A 19,941-nucleotide genomic window follows, 5' to 3' on the forward strand; every position below is an offset into this window, starting at 1 on the left:
CAACCATTTAAAGTGAGAACCTTGATTTAGTGTTTACAAATATATATAGCACAATAAATACTTGACCACATTTATAAGTTTTGGTATATATTATATACTTATAAGATAATAATTTATAACATAATATAAATATGATTATTTAATATATTGAAACCATTTTATTAAATGGATTTCAATATTGTTCGTTAATGTTAACTTTATTAAAATACCAAAAGTGGATCCTTTAATCTCAACTACTTAAATTAAAATTTGAACAATTAAAATTCACCCATTAAAGATTCAAACAATTAAAATTAAAAAGAAACAAAAACAAAAATAAAATAAAATAAAAAGACATTGTAGTGGACTTGTAATTACCTTAGCTTTCATGTGGATACGATATCAGACTCACCGAATTATACTACTTGTGGACAACCTGCTCTTGGGAGTACAACAATCAAAGTGACAACATCATCCTCCAGATTTAATAAATTAGTTCATGAATGAAAATCGACAAAATAAATTCATGTTCTTCAACATCACTAATGAACAAAAATTAAGTAAGAATATGGGAAAAAAAATCGAATCAGAGTTGTGACTCCGTCCTTGGTAGATGTGTTCTTCATTTTCGTTCTTGTCCCTCTCTTTCTCGTTCTCTAGATTTTCGTGCATGACTGCGGCTTTCCTTTTATGTGGCTAGGGTTTAAAATATTATAAACGCGTGAATAGTTGTGCCTCTCCTGCGCACGGCTGCGCAGGATTTCGCGCAGCCACATGAGAGCTTCTGTCTCTCACAGTCGCGCTATGCGTGTCGTGCTTCTTTTTCTTTCTTGTTCACTTCATTCTTTCATTTCGACATTTAATTTTTTCCTTGTTGTTGTTTAGGCTTTATTCCTGCAATGACATAAACAACAGCCAAATCACGTAAATCCGCTCGATAATCGTGCACTTTCATTCCAATTTCTTGGGTAATTTAAGTGCAAAACTTGCACTTATCAGAGACCTTGAAATTTGTTGGTCATAGGTTTGAGTCATGCTGATTGCAAGTAGTTTTCCTAATATATTTAGGTATATTTAGTTGTTTTTTGTACTTTCTTTGTTTGAAATAAACGATTCTCGGGTCCACGTTCAAGTCCCGTCAGTAGTGCGTGTAGTTACATCATATATTTGTACTATGGAACAATATCATACTTGTACTCTAAAAAAAACTAACAATTCCTCTCAAGGTTGGCGTTGGTCTCAGTACACCAAGATTGGAGAGTAAAAACCAATGATGTGATCTTCCTAGTAAATAAGTTGCAAGCTACTAGGTTGTGAAAACACGGACAGTCTTTATAGTACAATATTTAACTCTTTCTCGATTTAGATGACAATTGATTTCGATGTCTTTGGTGCTTTTGCAATACATGGAATTGGCCGTAATATGGATCGCCGCCTGGTTATCATAGAAGAGTGTGGTTGGTCCCACCAAAATAACCCCATGTCGATCAACAAAACAGAATTCCAAATTATCTCGCAAGTTGTAGTGATCATAGCTCGGTATTCAAAGAATCCCCCAAATATGATATAGTACCTCGTCAAGGATCCGCGGGTCATTGGACACCACCCAGTCCGAGTCACAATAAGCTTCAAGGAGCTCGGAGCTTTTTGCTGGCAACAAAATTCCCAAACTATGATAATTCTTGAGATATCTCACTACTCTCACCGCTGCATTCATAAGAAATTGTTTAGGAGAATTCATAAAATGCAATTCAATCTTATAAATTATCCGAAAACTGGATTATGAATTTAATTACAATTTTAGCGTGAGGAGGGACTTATGTGGACCATAAATACTCTTGTGACATCTAAATTTTGAAATTATCTTCTTCCAGCAGCAATTTTGTTAGATTTCAAATATATGATCTAGTTTCTAAATTTTATTATATACCTATATGAATTAAGTTTTAAAAAGATGTGAAATTATTTTATAAATGAAATAAAATAAAATAACAAATTTATATTTTCAATTATATTCTTAATCTATGTAAAAAAATAAATAAAATATATTTTAGACTAAGCAGTATAATCAACAGCCATTAAAGGTGCGCGTGAGATACAAAGAGCGTGTAATATTAAAATATTCACGACACTTGTGCATAAAATGACATGCAAAGGCTGTGATATGGGTTGCAGTATGAAAAGCCTGAGTTTATTTATTTATTTCTGCAAACATTTAACACAAAAACTATTATGAGAATGTTTCACGAGTTAATTTTATGAGACATATATCCAATCTGACTGAGTTCTTGAAAAAATATTATATTTTATGTCAAAATTATTAATTTTCATTCATTGTAAACATATTTTTTTATTCTAAACATAGATCGAGTCAATCCGTCTCACTACTAATATACGTGAAAATATCTTATTCAACATTTAATTTGGCAATAAATTACCGTCAGAGGGTCACAGGTTTTTCTCTGTTTGTGCACAGACGCACTTAATGCAACAACACCAAACTATATTCATTGCTTCCTCTATTATTATTACCATCCCATTTTTTAAATAAAATTCCCATCTTTTATCCATAGTGGAAATATTTGTATACACTCAATTCAAATTAAATATTTTACATAAAAAACTAGAAGCAATTTTTAGAAAATTCTTTCATTAAATTAGAAAAATATAGTCCATTCACAAGTTTCTCTCAAATCTTTTGAAACAATCATTATTCATAGTCTTTTCATCAAGTTATTATTATATTTCATTGTAAAATGGTAAAAGAAAACGTAAATTTAAAGTATTTTTTTATTTTAAAAATAATTTATATAGCTCACTCGAATTTGGTGCAACGAAATGTATCAACTTAATTGTATTTAATTTATCAAATCTCAATAAATTTCTAACACCAAGACAAGTATCGGACCCTTCCCCGGTAACGGTAATTGACAAAATTTTCGATATAGACAAAAAAAGGAGAGATTTTGCACTAATTACGTGTAAATGATTATATTGACTGGGCCACAACAATTATGTTTGGCGATATAAAAAATAGAGTAAGTCTCTTGTGAGACGATCTCACGAATCTTTATCTGTGAGATGGATCAATCCTACCGATATTCACTATAAAAACTAATAAGTTTAGCATAAAAATTAATACCTTTTCATGGATGATCCGAATAAGATATATGTTTCACAAAATACCCGTGAGACTGTCTCGCACAAGTTTTTGTCAAAAAAATAATATTTTTGTTAATGAGATGAATCGATTTAGAAAACAGTTTCATAAAAATGATCTATGAAACCGTCTCATATAATATGTTTTATCAGGATTTTAGGTTTATAACTTTTATTTTTATTCTAAACCACATCTGATCGTTCTTGTTTATGCTATTCAGATATGATCACTCAATCTTTTAAATTTTGATAAAACATAGTTCCTCCCATTAATTCCCCGTGTGCACGACTCTTTTTATGATTCTATCATCTATATTTTTAGATGGAAAATTACAATTTTAGTTTAATAAATTTGTTCTTTTCTCGATTTTGATCTTCTATGTCGTCGAATTTCAATATTAGTCTATCATATATATTTTTTGTATTCTTTTTTTCGACATGATGTTGATGTGACACTGAAACAATAACTAATAACATGTGGAGTGTCAAAGGAACATTTTCGATTAAAAAACACTACAATTGCCAAGTTTTGAAAAATAGAGGAATAACTTGGTCATACCCAAGATCTTAACGACTCTCAATAATAAACTATAAAATATGATTAAAAAATCGTTAATTATCGGAAAAGGCGTGAATTGAGCACGTCAACTGGCGGAGATTTTGGTTTAATCACATATGACACAGAAATTAATGAATGAGACCAACGCTGATATTTTTACGAACCAAAAAATAATTTATAACAAATTATTGTGTTTGTCTAATACAAAATTTTAATATTTATTTTCAATTAAAGTTCAAATAATGAGTAAGTCTCTTCTGAGACGGTCTCATGAATTTTTATCTGTGAGATGGGTCAACCATACCGATATTCAAAATAAAAGTAATACTTTTAGCATAAAAAAATAATATTTTTTCATAGATAACCCAAATAAAAGATTCAACCCACGAAATTGATCTGTGAGTTTTTGTGTCAAATAATTAGTGATAGAATTAGTTTGAACTAAATGTCAAGATTGTTAGATAAATGAATTAATTTAAGTAAATTTGCCATTATTTATTTCTATTATATTTTAGATTTCATTTATTATTATTATTATTTAAAAAAAAGTGCTCACACATTATCGACGTGTCACATTCATGTCTCATTTGGCTAACTACTGATGTTGTATTGGATTCATCTTCGGGTAATCATTTTATATTTTCATTATTTTAAAATCAAAACTAGAAAGCGGGATCGATTTATTGTAGGGAATTTCAATTAGCTTTAATGAAAATTCATTACAATTTTTGTGACGTCTGTTCGTACACAGTTATTATATAAATTGATTATATAATATTACAATTTCTAACTTTTTTTTAAAAAATGTCGTGGTTAATTTTGATATATTGACTATATGTAAATTACTATTATTATATATTAAGAATTTCAATAAAAATATTTTTTTAACACGTTCTAAAAAATAATTAATTTTTTTAATCAGAATTTATTCATTTAATAAATGACAAAAAATTGATTCTTTGAAAAATATTTATTTATTGTATAAAATTTTGATAAATAAAACAATATATTATTTTTTAAGATATATTATTCTATTTTTTTTATTAATAACAATTTCATTCCACCATGATAAAGAAGTTAATTTAATAGCAGAAAATTGTTATTCTCATTTAAACGCTATCTCAAATAATACAAGGTTGTATTTGGGGAGATACATTTGAAATATTCGGATTTCGATTATAATTTTAATGTTAACATTGAATTAATATATCAAATCTTAAATCAGTACGTTACTTATTTACATGTCAATTATAAAAAATAGAATAAATTTCAACTGATATTATTATTGAGTGAATTTGAAATTCATCATAATTAATATGAAGCATTGTATAAATATGTATGACGTGGATATGAAGTTCATAATCTTGGTTTTCTAAAACAACAAAATATATTTCAATACTTTTGAAATCCAAGTATTTGAAACACAATCTAAACATATTTTATATGCCAAAAACTTGTGTGAGACGATCTCACAGGTCGTATTTTGTGAGATGTATCTCTTATTTGGGTCATCCATAAAAAATTATTATTTTTTATGTTAAGTGTATTAATTTTTATTGTGAATATCAGTAGGGTTGACATGTCTCACAGATAAAGATTCGTGAAACCGTCTCACAAGGGACCTACTCATTTTATATAATAATTTTTTGTAACAATTAAAATCTAAATATATTTATTATATATCAATAATTTTAATAAATTTTCAAACGTTATTATTTATTAATTTTATTAATTAATTACATGATAATAATAAAATCCAACTTTATAAATATTTTTAAATTAAAGAACCAAATGTACTTATTTTGCATGTATATAATACAAGATAACCGGCCCACGTTCAACTCACCCAGGCTGAAAAATAAATAACTATCATCCGGCCATCCATCCTTGCTCCTCTTTGCATTTCCATCACTCCTGCTCTCAATTTCCACGTCTGCACGTTCTTTACACTTCTGGTTTGTCCTAATTTCGTAGCTTCATTGATCCTCAATTTGCGCCAAGATCAGGTGAGATTTCTGGAAATTTTTTTATCACTTACATTCATCCTCATTGTGTTGAAGAGTCATTCTAACTGTCTCAAATTCTGGTAAATCTCTGGTTTTGCGGTTCATTATTTTTTTATTATATCACAGATTTGGTAGGAGCGAACTCATTGAAATTGTATCGACGTAAAGTTCAAATCTTGATTGGGTTTGGAACTAATATACTGTGCGAAACTGGTTTTCTTGACATTTTTCATTGATTTCTTGTTCTGGGCCATCCGGATCTGCCAATAAAACCGCGAATATGGAATCCATTCTCATGTTCAAGATCTGGGTCTTGATTATTCTGGTGGCTTTTGTTCACGAGGGGCAGGGGTTTTATCTCCCTGGTAGTTACCCTCACAACTATGGAATCGGTGATTTCTTGAATGTGAAGGTCAATTCTCTGACTTCAATTGAAACTGAAATGCCCTTTAGCTATTATAGCTTGCCGTTTTGTACACCAAAAGAGGGCGTTAAGGACAGTGCAGAGAATCTCGGTGAGCTGCTTATGGGTGATAGGATAGAGAATTCTCCGTATATGTTTAAGATGTATGAGAATGAGTCCGATATTTTTGTGTGCCAATCTAAGCCTTTGTCGGCTGAGGATATTAAACTTTTGAAAGAGAGGATTGATGAGATGTATCAGGTTAATGTGATTCTTGATAATCTACCTGCCATTCGGTATACCGAGAAGGATGGGTTTATGGTGAGGTGGACAGGTTATCCTGTTGGGGCGAAGGTGCAGGGTGGGTATTTTGTGTTTAACCACTTGAAGTTCACTGTCCTGGTTCATAAGTACGAGGAGACCAATGTGGCTCGAGTTATGGGTACTGGTGATGCGGCTGAAATGATTCCAACTGTTGGAAACTCAGGATCAGATGTTCCTGGATACATGGTTGTTGGTTTTGAGGTGGTGGCTTGCAGTGTCACGCACAATGCAGACTCTCGGAAGAACTTGAAAATGTATGACAAGTATCCGACTTCGATTAAGTGTGATCCAAGCACAGTTTCAATGGCTATTAAGGAGAATGAGCCACTGGCTTTTACATATGAGGTCTCATTTGTTGAGAGTGACATCAAGTGGCCATCGAGATGGGATGCATACCTAAAAATGGAGGGAGCGAAAGTGCATTGGTTCTCGATTCTGAACTCTTTGATGGTGATCATTTTCTTGGCTGGAATCGTGCTTGTGATCTTCTTAAGGACTGTTAGGCGGGATCTTACTCGGTATGAGGAGCTTGACAAGGAAGCACAAGCCCAGATGAACGAGGAGTTGTCTGGTTGGAAACTCATAGTCGGCGATGTTTTTCGTGCACCTAGCAACACGTCATTCTTTTGTGTGATGGCCGGAGATGGAGTTCAGATTATCGGAATGGCAATTGTGACAATTATGTTTGCTGCCCTCGGATTCATGTCACCGGCATCTCGCGGGACATTGATCACAGGTATGCTGTTTTTCTACATGATTCTTGGAATCGCAGCTGGATATGTTGCTGTTCGTCTATGGAAGACTATCTCTTTTGGCGACCCAAAGGGATGGATCTCAGTCTCGTGGAAAGTTTCTTGTTTCTTTCCCGGCATTGCTTTCCTCATTCTTACAACTTTGAATTTCTTATTATGGGGTAGTCATAGCACAGGAGCAATACCCTTTTCTTTGTTTATCATACTGATCCTGCTGTGGTTTTGTATCTCGGTTCCTCTAACTCTTATTGGTGGCTACTGCGGTGCAAAGGCACCACATATTGAATACCCCGTCCGAACTAATCAAATTCCTCGAGAAATTCCTTCTCAAAAGTACCCTTCTTGGCTTTTGGTTCTTGGAGCAGGCACCCTTCCGTTCGGCACACTTTTCATTGAGCTTTTTTTCATCTTCTCCAGTATTTGGATGGGTCGTGTGTACTACGTTTTTGGATTCCTTTTCATCGTACTCATCCTTCTGGTGGTTGTCTGTGCTGAGGTATCCCTTGTTCTAACATACATGCATCTCTGCGTGGAGGACTGGCAATGGTGGTGGAAATCTTTCTTTTCCTCCGGTTCTGTGGCCATATACATTTTTCTATACTCGATCAATTATCTCATCTTCGACCTCAGGAGTTTGAAAGGACCGGTCTCCGCGACACTTTACCTCGGTTATTCACTGCTCATGGCTCTAGCCATCATGCTGGCAACAGGTACGGTTGGGTTCCTTTCCTCGTTCTGGTTCGTGCACTACCTGTTTTCGTCTGTGAAGCTCGATTAGAGAGGCACCTCTGTGACTCCTAAGGTGGTTGAGATGGAAGGGCATGTAGGAGGAATCGGAAGCAAAGTTACAAATTTTGTTCCTTATATTGTTGTTTTTTATGTCTATTTTTCATGAGAAATGAATAAACAGTAATAATCGAATGAGGTTTGGTTAAATTCTTTATTAGACATACTTGTAATTTAGCTTACTCAAATTTGCATTGGTGTTTGAATTTTAATTTTATATTATTATTTTGTTTTAAAGTCATTATCGTTTGTCTAGATTTGTTATGTTTTGATTCATGAGTAGGTCTCTTGTGAGACGGTCTTACGGATCTTTATCTGTGAGACGCGACGCGTCAACCTTAGCAATATTCACAATAAAAAGTAGTACTTTTAGCATAAAAAGTAATATTTTTTCATGGATGACCCAAATAAGAGATTTGTCTCATAAAATACGACCAATGAGATCGTCTCACACAAGTTTTTGTTTTGATTAATAGATGATCAGTTTGTCCTCCTTCACCTCTATTAGAAATATTAGTATATCAATAATTAGTTAGCATTTTTTTAAAAAAAATTCATAATCTAGGATTGGGGACTCGAACTCGAGCAGCTACACTAGAATTTCCAAATGAAAACAATAACCACGATCTCAATAAACGAGAAAAATATTTTAAATATAGCATAAAAAATCATATAAAAATTAAATTGTAACTACTAGATGATATTTGGAATAATTATTAGATTTATTCGTATTTCTTTCCATGATCACGAAGATTTTATTGATTACATTTTCTTTTTGATAATAATAATGGTAAATTTAAATAAATCTCTAACACCCAACTCAAATTTATTCTCACTCCCTACATCTAAAAATATTTGCTTTAACTCCTTAAAAGTTTAAAAAAGACAGAAATACCCTTTATTCCATTTTTTTAATTGATCCCGCGCTTTCCGAAAATGGTATCAGAGCTTAGGTAAATTTATTTCAAACACAAATTTTATTATTACGATATAATTAAATGTTTGAGGAGGAGAATTTAGAAGAATTATGAATCCGAACTTATGTTCGAGAAAAATAATTTACAAGAACATCTAACTATTGTTAGATATCCAGAGCTGAAAGGGAATCCTCAGCACCCTCAGGTAAACTTATGATTCAATCTAATAAGTTTATGGAAATTGTAACAGATTCTTCTAAGCTTTCTTTAGATCTTAGAGAAATTCAGAAAACAGTACAAAACTATGACAATATGTTATACTTTGTACCACAACGAGTTGAGAAAATCCTTGCGAAGAAGAAATTCTTGGAATATTAAAGGATATTCAAACAAGAACTCAAAAATTAGAACAACAACCCAATTCTAGTAAAAGAACTTCAGGAGGATGGTTACCACCATCATTTGGTACCGAACCTTTGTTAAATTAACAAGGGAAGGCCAGAGTGGTGTCAAAACCTTTGACTGAAGAAGAAAAGATGATCAATCTAATTAATTCTGTCTCAGAAAAGAAATTAATCTGATGATACTTTAGAAAGGATTGGTCTAGAGGATCTACAAGAGCTTGCAGAAGCTTTCGCAAATCTCAAAGTTGTAGATCTAAAGATGAACACAGCAGGAGGTGAAACACCTGCTATAACTTGGTCATCTTCTCAGGAACCACCAAGGGAAAGTGTGAGATCTCAAAATATACACATGAGAGAAGCACAAACTGATTTCCATACTGGTGGAGGATCACACCCTGCGGGAACAAGGACAAGGAGAAATCAAATTCCCTTGCACCAAACACCCTATGGGAAAACTGTTTTAGATCCTATACATCCTGACGGGGTTATGCTTAACCTTGATGTATTAGATTTCAAAAACAGAGAAGAACTCATAGACGATTGGACATCTGCTATGAGAATTGCAGCAGGAACACTTGATCTTAACAGAGAATGATTCATTAAACTCCTACAAATGAGTCTTATTGGATCGGTGAAAATTGCTTGGGACATGACTTCGGTGGAAACCAAAGAGTCAGTCCTAGCCGGAGAATCTCTAAGCGAGATAGCAGGAAGAATGGCTACCCTTTTTAAAGCTCAATTTATAGGGGTAGTTTATTTTAACAGTCAAGATACAGAGAAGAGGAAGAAATATACTCAAGCTCTCTATAGTCTTGAATTACATGACATATGTTTGGTGGATGAATATATTATGTTATTCACTAAATATAGATGGAATTCAGGGGTCGAAGAAGACATAGCAATGCAGCTATTCTTTGCCAAGATGCCAAGTCCCAGGAGAGAAATGCTCATAAGGGAATATGTACCTGGAAATCCAGATACATTAGAACGAAGAGCTTCTTTCCTTAAAGGAAAATTGGCGGAATGGTGCCATTTGGCAGCATTACAAAAGAATTACAAACGATTAAGGGGTCTTAACAAACGTACTCCTTTGTGTTGTAAGGAAAATGATCTTCCAACAATTATTGGAAGTAAACCACAAAAGCATAAAAGGAAAAGTTTCAGGACTCATCCTTATGCTAGAAGTGGAAGAAGTTCTTGGAAACCAAGAACAGTTTGGTCTAGACAGAAAGCCAGATCTTATAAATTTGGACAAAAAAGCGGACCTTCTAGAAGTAGGACATCCTCTCAAGCATCGAGTACATCTCGAAGCACAGGAAGAACACCTACAAAGAAAACTTTCAGAAAGGCTCATACATGGGCTAATGAAAGTTTTAAGGATTGTAATTGCTGGACATGTGGAGCAAGAGGTCATATCTCGACCAACTGTCCAGAAAATGAAAAAAGAGGTATTAAACGCTTCGATCCAACTCCGGATATTGAAGAAACAGTTCATTACCAAGATCTTATTCAGGTATACCGATTTGAGGACATTGCCTCAGATGAAAGTATATATGAAGAAGAAGAAGTCTTAAGTCAGGAAGAATCCAATGGAACTGAATCGGAATCTGACTGAAAACGAGGTGCTTCGACACGAAACACATGAGGATTTGTCTGGTTTCTTTAGCTAGACAACAATATCTCATAACATGGTCCAAAGGATCATGAAAGAAAATCCTAGTCTACATAGATATCAAGGATTCTCTGCAGGACATGTAGAAAAGTTCTTATGAAATATTGGCCTGAGAAATAGAAAGCATCATCTGATCTATAAAGTTTCTAGAAGGGAAATGACAATCCCAATGGAACTTACTGGAAATAGAATGGAGATGCAATTAATTCCTTCTGAAGAAATTAAGGAGGAATTACAAAAACTCAAAATCGAAGTAGCAAGGACTATGTCCTGGATTCATATTGGAGCAATCCAGATTATGATAAAAGCTACTTTCAAAGAAGGTATAGATTCACCCATTGATATTGCTATATGTGATAAAAGAATGGAGAACCTTCAAGATTCAGTGCTGGGAACTATCTCAGGAAATCTCTGTGCAGGCAAGATTGTAGGAGTTATCTATCTAAGGATAGCCTACAACCTGGCAGATCGAGACTTCAGTCGAGCCTTGACATTACATCAAAATTTCAAGGAAAAAAGCTGATGAAAGAAGGTAATAAACCATATTCTATTACTTATATGATTTCATATGCTTTATCTAATACACATCATTCAGAATTGTTTATTAGAAATGAGTTCATTGAAATACCTGAGATATTTGGAAAAGTTACTCAGGCAATTTATCCAGAACGAATTGAATTTCCTGTAATACATGAAACAGATATCCAAATACAAGACAAACTGATTCTACAAAAGAATCAGAGTCTTAGATTGGAATCAAGAAGACTATCTTTTCAAGGAGATAGAATTACAAGCTACATATGGGGAAAAACCTCTGTCCAAAAAACCCAACAAGAGCTAAAAAGTTTTTCAACAATAGGAAAGCTTAGATGCCCAGAAGGGTGGAAGGAGGTCAAAATAGTATTTGATATTACGAAACAAAAGAATCAATTTCCTTTTAATACCATATACTATATAGAACAACCTATGATAGGAACTTACCAAGGAATAATCCAAGTTGGAGAATTGGAAGTTCATATCTTAGGGATTCCAGGAAAAGAACCAGATCAATTGGTTCTTGGACTAGAGTTTCTTGAGGAACATAAACCTTGGAAACGTCTAGAGTATGGAATGGAGTTTATGGCAGAAGATAAGATGTGGAAATTCCAATTACCACAAGTCCATTCTCCATATACATTCCAGTAGGAATGTTATATGAATAATATAAGGCAGAATATTTTGCTGCTTATATTGATTCATGGGCTGGAATCTGTACAGCAACACGAGGAGTTTTTCCAAATAATTTGGAAGAAGAATTACCAAAGATTGCTGGAAGAGATTTTTCTAGAAGAATCTTAATCTTATGTAAAGGGATTAAGATGACTGAAATCATGATTGGCGGTGCTGGGCAAACACCTTGGTAAAAGGTAAAGACACCACCAATTTATTTTCATGATACAGGAGCGTATATTTTGTTAGAAACAATTTCCTACAAATGTTCAAATCCTATACTCAAGAAAATGAGACTAGAAGATTAGTGTTTACAACTCCTTGTAACCACAAAATTATAGTCCAGAAACTAAGAGAGGCATTTTACCGAAAATTGCCAATCCAGTTTCGCAGCAAGCGTGGTGATTCAGGACAACTTCTGAACCCAAAAATGAAAGATTCTAGAAAGTTTGGAGAAACAATGCTCCAGTTGAGAGCAGATTAAACACTCCAACGAGAATATATGGAATACCTTAAGATAACTCTGCATAAGAATGAAGTAGAGTTTGAATCTAAGGTATCTTTAGAAGATGTCAAGAAAATGATCAAAGAAAATTACAATGAAGATCCTTTGGCGTGGTGGGACAGAAATCAACTCAAAGCTTGCCTTAAAATTAAGGAAGGCAAAGAGTATGGATTTGTCCGTTGCAAGCCCATCCCAATGAATATAATTGATCAAAGGGATATGCAGATTATAATCAAGGAACATTTGGACCTTGGCTTAATAAAAGCAGAAATGTCACCATATAGCAGTCCAGGTTTTCTGGTAAGAAATCATGGTGAGATAAAACGAAGAAAACCCAGATTAGTTATTAATTATCAAGAAATTAATAAGATTCTGGAGTTTGATGGGTATTTTATACCTAGTAGAGAACATCTAATAAGTTGCATACGCAATGCCAAGATATTCTCTAAGTTCGACTGTAAGTCTGGATTTTACCAGATTAGGATGCAAGAAGAAAGCAAGAAATTCACAGCTTTCTCTACACCACAATGACATTATATTTGGGAAGTATTACCAATGAGATTGGCTAATTCACCTCAGATATTTCAAAGAAAGATGGATAATCTTTTTAAAGATTATTTTAAGTTTATGTTTGTTTATATTGACGATGTTTTAATAACGTCTAAAGATATGAATGAACATGTTAAACATTTGGAGATTTTCTCCAATGTTTGTAAAAAAGAAGGACAAGTTTTATCTGAAAAGAAAGCAGTCATTGCTACAAGAAAGATTGAACTCCTTGGAATTGAAATCGATGAGTCAGGCACTATTCTGCAAGAACACAAAGTAGAAAAAGTGCAGAATTTTCCAGAAAGTCTCAAAGACAAGAAGCAACTTCAAAGTTTCTTAGGAGTTGTTAATTTTGCTGGGATGTTTATCAAGAATCTATGCCAATTAAAGGAGATTTGTTAGAATCTTCCAAAGATGGCTATTCCTCAAGATGGGGATAATCTGGTATTGTATACCGATGCCAGTGATCATTGGTGGGCAGTACTCCTTACTAAGCTCACACCAGATGGAGAACCATGCATGTATTGTAGTGGTTTATTCTCAGATACAGAAGCCATCAGATGGCATATCAACGAGAAAGAATTTTATGCAGTAAAAAAGGCTTTTGAGATATGACCATTATTTTTACTTGCAAGCAAATTCATTTTGAAAGTTGATAACACACAGGTGAAAGCTTTCTTAAGAAATAGAATTGATTCTAAACCTGAGAAGGCCATATTATTAATATGACAAGCATTATGTCAGAATTACATTTTTGATATTATGATAATTAAATCTCATGAAAATATTCTTACAGATTTTTTAACAAGAGATTGACAACATTGATATTGATGTTATTATCAAGATGCAGAGGCATTTGAGAGAACACCTTGAAATGCTTCAAACCGAGTTTAACAAGTTAGCCGTAAACGCAGAAGTTGCGGGAAGGCTACAACAAGCTGATAAGAAAATTGTCTCTGATCGAATCACAGGATGTTTATAGACGTATACTCAGCTATGATCTGTAATGCATAGGCCTATCCTCTAAGACATTGAAAAACCATTGGTTTCCAAAATGAAGAGTTTTCAAGTATAAGACTCTATACCTAGAGCAGGGATTCAAGTACCCCTAGCACAAGTGTTAAGCCGGGATCATCTCCAGATGAGTCGGTAGAAACAAAAATTGAGACTCCAGATCCTTATCTCCAGTCCTCAAGTCAACCCTTCACCTCAGAGATTGAAGAGGGAGAGATCAACCTTAGGCCTTCTACTGACAAAGGCAAAACTAAGGTTGGTACTAATGAAAATGCAATTTCTCCATTTCAGGTTTACCAACAGAATTGGGAGAAATTAAACACAAGAATTTGCATCAACCCAACCATGGTTCGAGTTGATGTTGCAGAAAAATATCCTAGGGTATGGATGAAACAAAATTCATATCCAAAGGAGGTCAAAGCCTGGTATGAATTTGGGGCTCTTGCCTCAGTTTATACTACTTCGCCCAATTTCCCGGAGATATCAGCATTACCAAATGGATACAGGAAGCGGTACATGAAACTTGGACAAACAATGATCATTTGTCCAGAGAAGATATTTTGGAGCTGTATTTTTTCAGTGTAGCACCAGAACCAGCAGGAAAAGACTCACACGAAGCCTTTCATTTCATCAAACTAAGGAGGCCAGACATGAATTCTCAAAAATTTATAAAGGATCCTCCTACAAATGAAACCCCCTTAGTCTCTTCATTCAATGAAGATAACATATCTACCAGGAGAGCATGGGGTATCTGAGTGTGTCTCACGGAGATGGACAAAGTCAAGTTTCCATTTAAGTTTTACCAAAATTCTTTAAATGGATCATTCTTGTTAAACACTATGATAGGAAAGACAACAAGTTTGCAGAAGATTTATTCGAGAAGAAAACAAATCTTCTATGGAACAGCAAGCTGACGGCCAGAAAAGAGACTCGCCGAAAATTCTGTAATATGGCACATATAGGAAGATGGTCAAAAATTATCTGTCCTGAATGCCAGAATCAGAAAGAACCGAAGTTCGGTAAAGGTTTCAAACCGAGATCTGATCGGAAATATTTTACCTAGACAAGGACACGTGGGGAAGGACCACAATCACATTTTGATCGAGGAAACAAAAAGCCAAAGATTCCTCGACAAAATTAAAAGGGATAGGTGACCAAACCCACTAAGAAAAGAAGGACCACCATGTGAGTGGTAAGACAAGGACCACCAATAATCGGTGGTAGATGACATAAGTACATTAGATACCTTATCTTTAATAAAGAGAATCCAATAAAATAAGAAAACTGGACACAATCTCAACTATAAATAAGGGTAAATGGAACCAGTAAAATCACACCAAACGAAACTTAAGGATGTATTTCACATATCTAAAAGTTTCGAAAAGAATAATCAAGAGATATAGAGATCAGCTGGAACCTCTCCTATATATAATTAAACATTACAAAGAAAAAGGAGACGAGATTTCGGTAGATATCTTACAAGCTCATCCCTACTGGTATTGTAGAGAAATAAAAGAAGAAGAGAAGTAGATTTCTAGATTAATGATATAGAAAAAGACATTTCAAATGGAAGGACCACCTCAATGGACCATTCAACCACTACATGATCCATGTGCAAGCTGTAAAGGCTTATCAAGATTTGGAATCCGAGTTTCAAATCCGAAGAAGCCTTCTATAAATAAGACAGGAAGAAGGAAGTGAAGATCATCAAACATTTTCCTCATTTCTTTCAAAAACCAATTGTAATATTTCTCTTTTTAGTTTATGTGTTTTTCAAGTTCGGCTACTATAAGTAGCTAAGTAATTTTTTCCTCCTCTACAGGAGATTATTATGTAATAATAAATGTTTGTGTTTGAATAAAGAAATCTTTGCTCTAGCCCCTCTCATGTATTATTTTCAAAATTTTATCTTTTACTGTACACTCTAAGGTAGGAAACGAATTAGAGTTGTGATAAGTGCTGCTGAAAGAATCTACGTCTGTAACCATCGGTTGCGATCGTGTGGTTGGACTGTGAGGAGCAGTTCGTAAAAAATGGTGGATATAATCCGGTGGCATTCCGGTCAAAGAGGTAAAAGATTTAATTTATTTTACGGAAGCATGATGGGTCTTTATGTTTAAAAGAAAAATCAATTACTAAAATAAAAGTATAAGGGTATTATTGGAAATTTTAAAATATTGGGGAGCTAAAACAAAGAATTGAAGGGATATGGAGTTAAGATAAAGATGAGAAGGGATGTAGGGAGTTATTGAAAATTTGCCATAATAATAAATATTTATGTGGTATATACAAGAAAAACTTATCTATTTACAATTTTGACATACCGTTAACAAATCGTTTTCACCTCTATATCTATAGTTAATGTGACATTTATTTATTGTATGTGATGAACAATATCAAAATTGTACATTCATTAGGTCTCAGTGATTAACAAAAAATGAGTATGATAGATGAATAACATATCAAAATTGTGCGTATGTATATATATAACTTTTAAGGCAAGAATTTGTGTGAGACGGTCTCACGGATCGTATTTTATGAGACAAATATCCTATTTGGGTCATCAATGAAAAAATATTACTTTTTATGCTAAGAGTATTACTTTTTATTGTGAATATCGGTAGAGTTGATCCATCTTACAGATAAAGATTCGTGAGATCGTCTCACAAGATACCTACTCAACAACTTTTAAACTTTACGAGAATACATATAATATTGATATGCTTGTATATATAATTTTTTTAAAATAATTATTGCATACCTAATGAACTCACACGCAATTAACCCATATGTAAACAAGAGAACAACAGAGGTGTAGAGATCGACATAGACCCTCCACACGTGCCGGTTCGAGAAATCCGCGTACCCCTCGCACGTGGACACGCCTCGATTCCACCCGACGCGGAAAAATCTATAAAGACCTTCATTTCTAACGCCGTGACTCTATACACCACCACGGGCCTGTACCACATGACGACGGGAGCAGCCGGAGATGGGATTCTCCGGGGACTATTCGAAGGCTGCATCTCCTGCAGAGATATGAGCATCCAACAGCGCCCTTATCACAAGAACTGCGGCTGCGCTTTGCACAGCTCGCGTGGTCATTGCCCCCACATGTCTCGATACAACAACGTATCCTATCCCATCCGGCGTTCGTGGAGCGAGGGGTGCCTATTGTTGATGGCGTCGTCCGGCCAATCCTCGCCGTGTTCTTCAGCCTCATCACCCACCGTGGCCGCAGCATCGGGGGAGCTGAAGAGGGTGAAAACGCAATTGGTGTTGTGCGATGAACAAGATTAATTGGGTCCGAAGGTTTGTATTTGTCATTCATTTTGGGAATTAGGTTTTCTTTTTTAATATTTGGTATATTTTTTTTCTCCATGGGAGTTTTTGCTATAAATTTGAGTTTGATCCATGTTCGTATTTAGATATTCGTTTTCATGATTCAAAAGATTTGTTCTTTTTGTTGGATTACAAGCAAAATTTATCGACAACTATGTGAAAAGATCGATCTTGTAAATGACAAAAAAGATTGATTCAATTAGTAAGATTATGGTTGGATACAATAATTGTTAAAGTTTGTGAAAACAATAAACAAAAACATCCAAAAAAAAAAAAACAGAGATTGTTTTTTAGAAAAAGATTTTAAAATTTCAAATTTAATATTTTAGATAATTGCCATTTTCAGCAAATACAAGGAAATGCAAACTGGCAATAACATGGGATACACTAATTTTCTCGCATATGCAAGTCACATGGTGGGTTCCTTCATTGTTTCCCAATTCTTGAGTTCTTTCTTTATTACAAGTCCAACCAAACGTAGTGGGATTACAAATTTGACATGACTGTTCATAAGGATAAGCACCTAATACTTGAAAATTTACAAGTAACGTATAAATATTTTTAAGGTGATTTTTTATATATATAAAGAAAGTACAAAATTAATTCTATATATTGGAGATTTTGAATGTTGGATTCAATCACTCATATTTTAGGAAATAATCAAATATTGGAGAAATTAAAATAAAATAAAATAGTTTCATATATACTATTCACTCAGGTAAAGTTTACTTTGTTTGATTAGATCAAGTGTTTACTTCCTTGTATGCAATTCATTTGAAATCCATAGCGCCTGGTTTTATGACAATTTTCATCCCATATGAAGCAGAAAAGGTAATTTATAAATGCATTTATGCTATTTCCCCTTGACATCAAATATTCACGGCATGAACATTAAATAAACTTTTTTTTAATGAAAAATTACTTTTTTAAAAAAAAAAAAAGAAAAGAAAAGAATACGAGACATGAATAAAGAGCAAACAAGAAACAAGGACAAATGGCTACCAACAACCATCTTATATTTGGAGATTAGTATTAGGGAGCCGAGATCTTTTCAGGAAAGGAATGTTTTGGAGCGTAGGAAATGGTGACCTCGAAAGATCTCATACCTGAGGTTGGAACTCATCTAAATTTGTTAAGAGCAAATCTACCGCCTTACATTGCGGAACAATACTTGAACTTCATTAAACTTGCTAGTATCAGAGGACTCTCGCTTCTGGCCCAAGGATTCAAAAGTTATTTATACAGTAAGAAATGAATACAAGGAAGAAATAGGAATGTATGAACCTCCTATGCACAGACAATAGCCTACACGACTTGTGGAAGTTTATGTGGTCTCTTAGTGTACCACCAAAAGTCCGCATTTTTTGGTGGCGTCTCTCAAATGATTTGATATCAAGAGCTGCTAATTTGATGCAACACCATGTACCAACATCGCCGAGTTGCTCACATTGTGGGTTCCATTATGAGAGTACTACTATTCATGCTTTATTTCGATGCCCCGACTCCAAAGCTATATGGAAAAAATGGTTTTTGGGTAACTATTAAGCATGTAGGAAATGCTGAAACTATAAAGTTCATCATATGGTTGAAAATGCAAGTTGATAGGAAATCATTCGAGGAGTTTAACAATTATCACATGGGCAATTTGGAAGAGTTTAGTAACGACATGAGGCAATAGGATGTAACATGAGCAACTGAGTGGCTCTAGATTTCCGCCGAGCGAATAAAGAATCAAAAGTCAGTAGTAACAGCAATCCAAACATAAACAACTCAACCACTTGGCAACCCCTGTCGCACCATGAATTAAGATCAGATGTTGATGCATGTGTTAATTATGAGAATCACAAGTTTGGTATTAGAGGAGTGGTATGTGAAAACTAATCCTAAGGCCGACATCGGTGAAAGATGGAGAATTAAGAGCAATCAAGGAGGGACTTGAGAAAGCAATCAATAACGTGAAATGATTAACCAGGTAGCTTTAGACTACTTGTTGGCGGTACAAACAGTCACCAACCGGACAGAAAACCTAGGAAAATCAGAGATGAGCATACAAGAGATTCAAAATTTACTGTATACGATTTGGCGGAGTAGAGATCATACATGTAACCCCGACCTCCTTCTTTTGGGAGCCTAGGGATTTTCCTTCTTGGATTAATATGCTGGTAATAAACTATTCTTTATAAATATATTTACATGTTGGTTCAAAATAATCCATCATTATTTGATATCCTATTTATCCAGCTTAATAGTTAAACATAACTTATCTTTATCTGTTGACTGTTCCTATTATATCAAATTTGCAATCGAATCGTCAAAATTTTACCTGCACCCCGCTCTCTAGCTTGGTGCATGGGACTGTTT

The 19,941-nt window shown here is 34.1% G+C and overlaps 1 protein-coding gene and 1 long non-coding RNA gene across 2 annotated transcripts; one reads left to right on the forward strand and one right to left on the reverse strand.

Moving 5' to 3' along the window:
• Nucleotides 1-5,556: 5,556 nt before the first annotated feature.
• LOC140983997 (transmembrane 9 superfamily member 11-like) lies at nt 5,557-8,190 on the forward strand. Its single transcript, XM_073451141.1, has 2 exons — nt 5,557-5,703; nt 5,830-8,190. Exon 2 carries the CDS (start codon nt 5,984-5,986, stop codon nt 7,958-7,960), a length of 1,977 nt encoding a protein of 658 aa, XP_073307242.1. The 5' UTR covers nt 5,557-5,703; nt 5,830-5,983; the 3' UTR covers nt 7,961-8,190.
• Nucleotides 8,191-17,682: 9,492 nt separating this feature from the next.
• On the reverse strand, nt 17,683-18,435 carry LOC140960045 (uncharacterized). The gene is made up of 2 exons (XR_012172096.1): nt 18,053-18,435; nt 17,683-18,022 (listed from the first exon to the last, which is right to left on the reverse strand). It is a non-coding gene; the product is annotated as an uncharacterized lncRNA (long non-coding RNA).
• Between the last annotated feature and the right edge of the window lie 1,506 nt (nt 18,436-19,941).

The sequence above is a fragment of the Primulina huaijiensis genome, chromosome 1 (assembly GCF_012295235.1).
Source record: "Primulina huaijiensis isolate GDHJ02 chromosome 1, ASM1229523v2, whole genome shotgun sequence".
In the NCBI taxonomy this organism is placed as follows: Eukaryota; Viridiplantae; Streptophyta; class Magnoliopsida; order Lamiales; family Gesneriaceae; genus Primulina; species Primulina huaijiensis.

Coding starts and splice junctions, on each gene's coding strand:
- LOC140983997 (XM_073451141.1), top strand. CDS start 5,984: ATGGAATCCATTCTCATGTTCAAGATCTGGGTCTTGATTATTCTGGTG.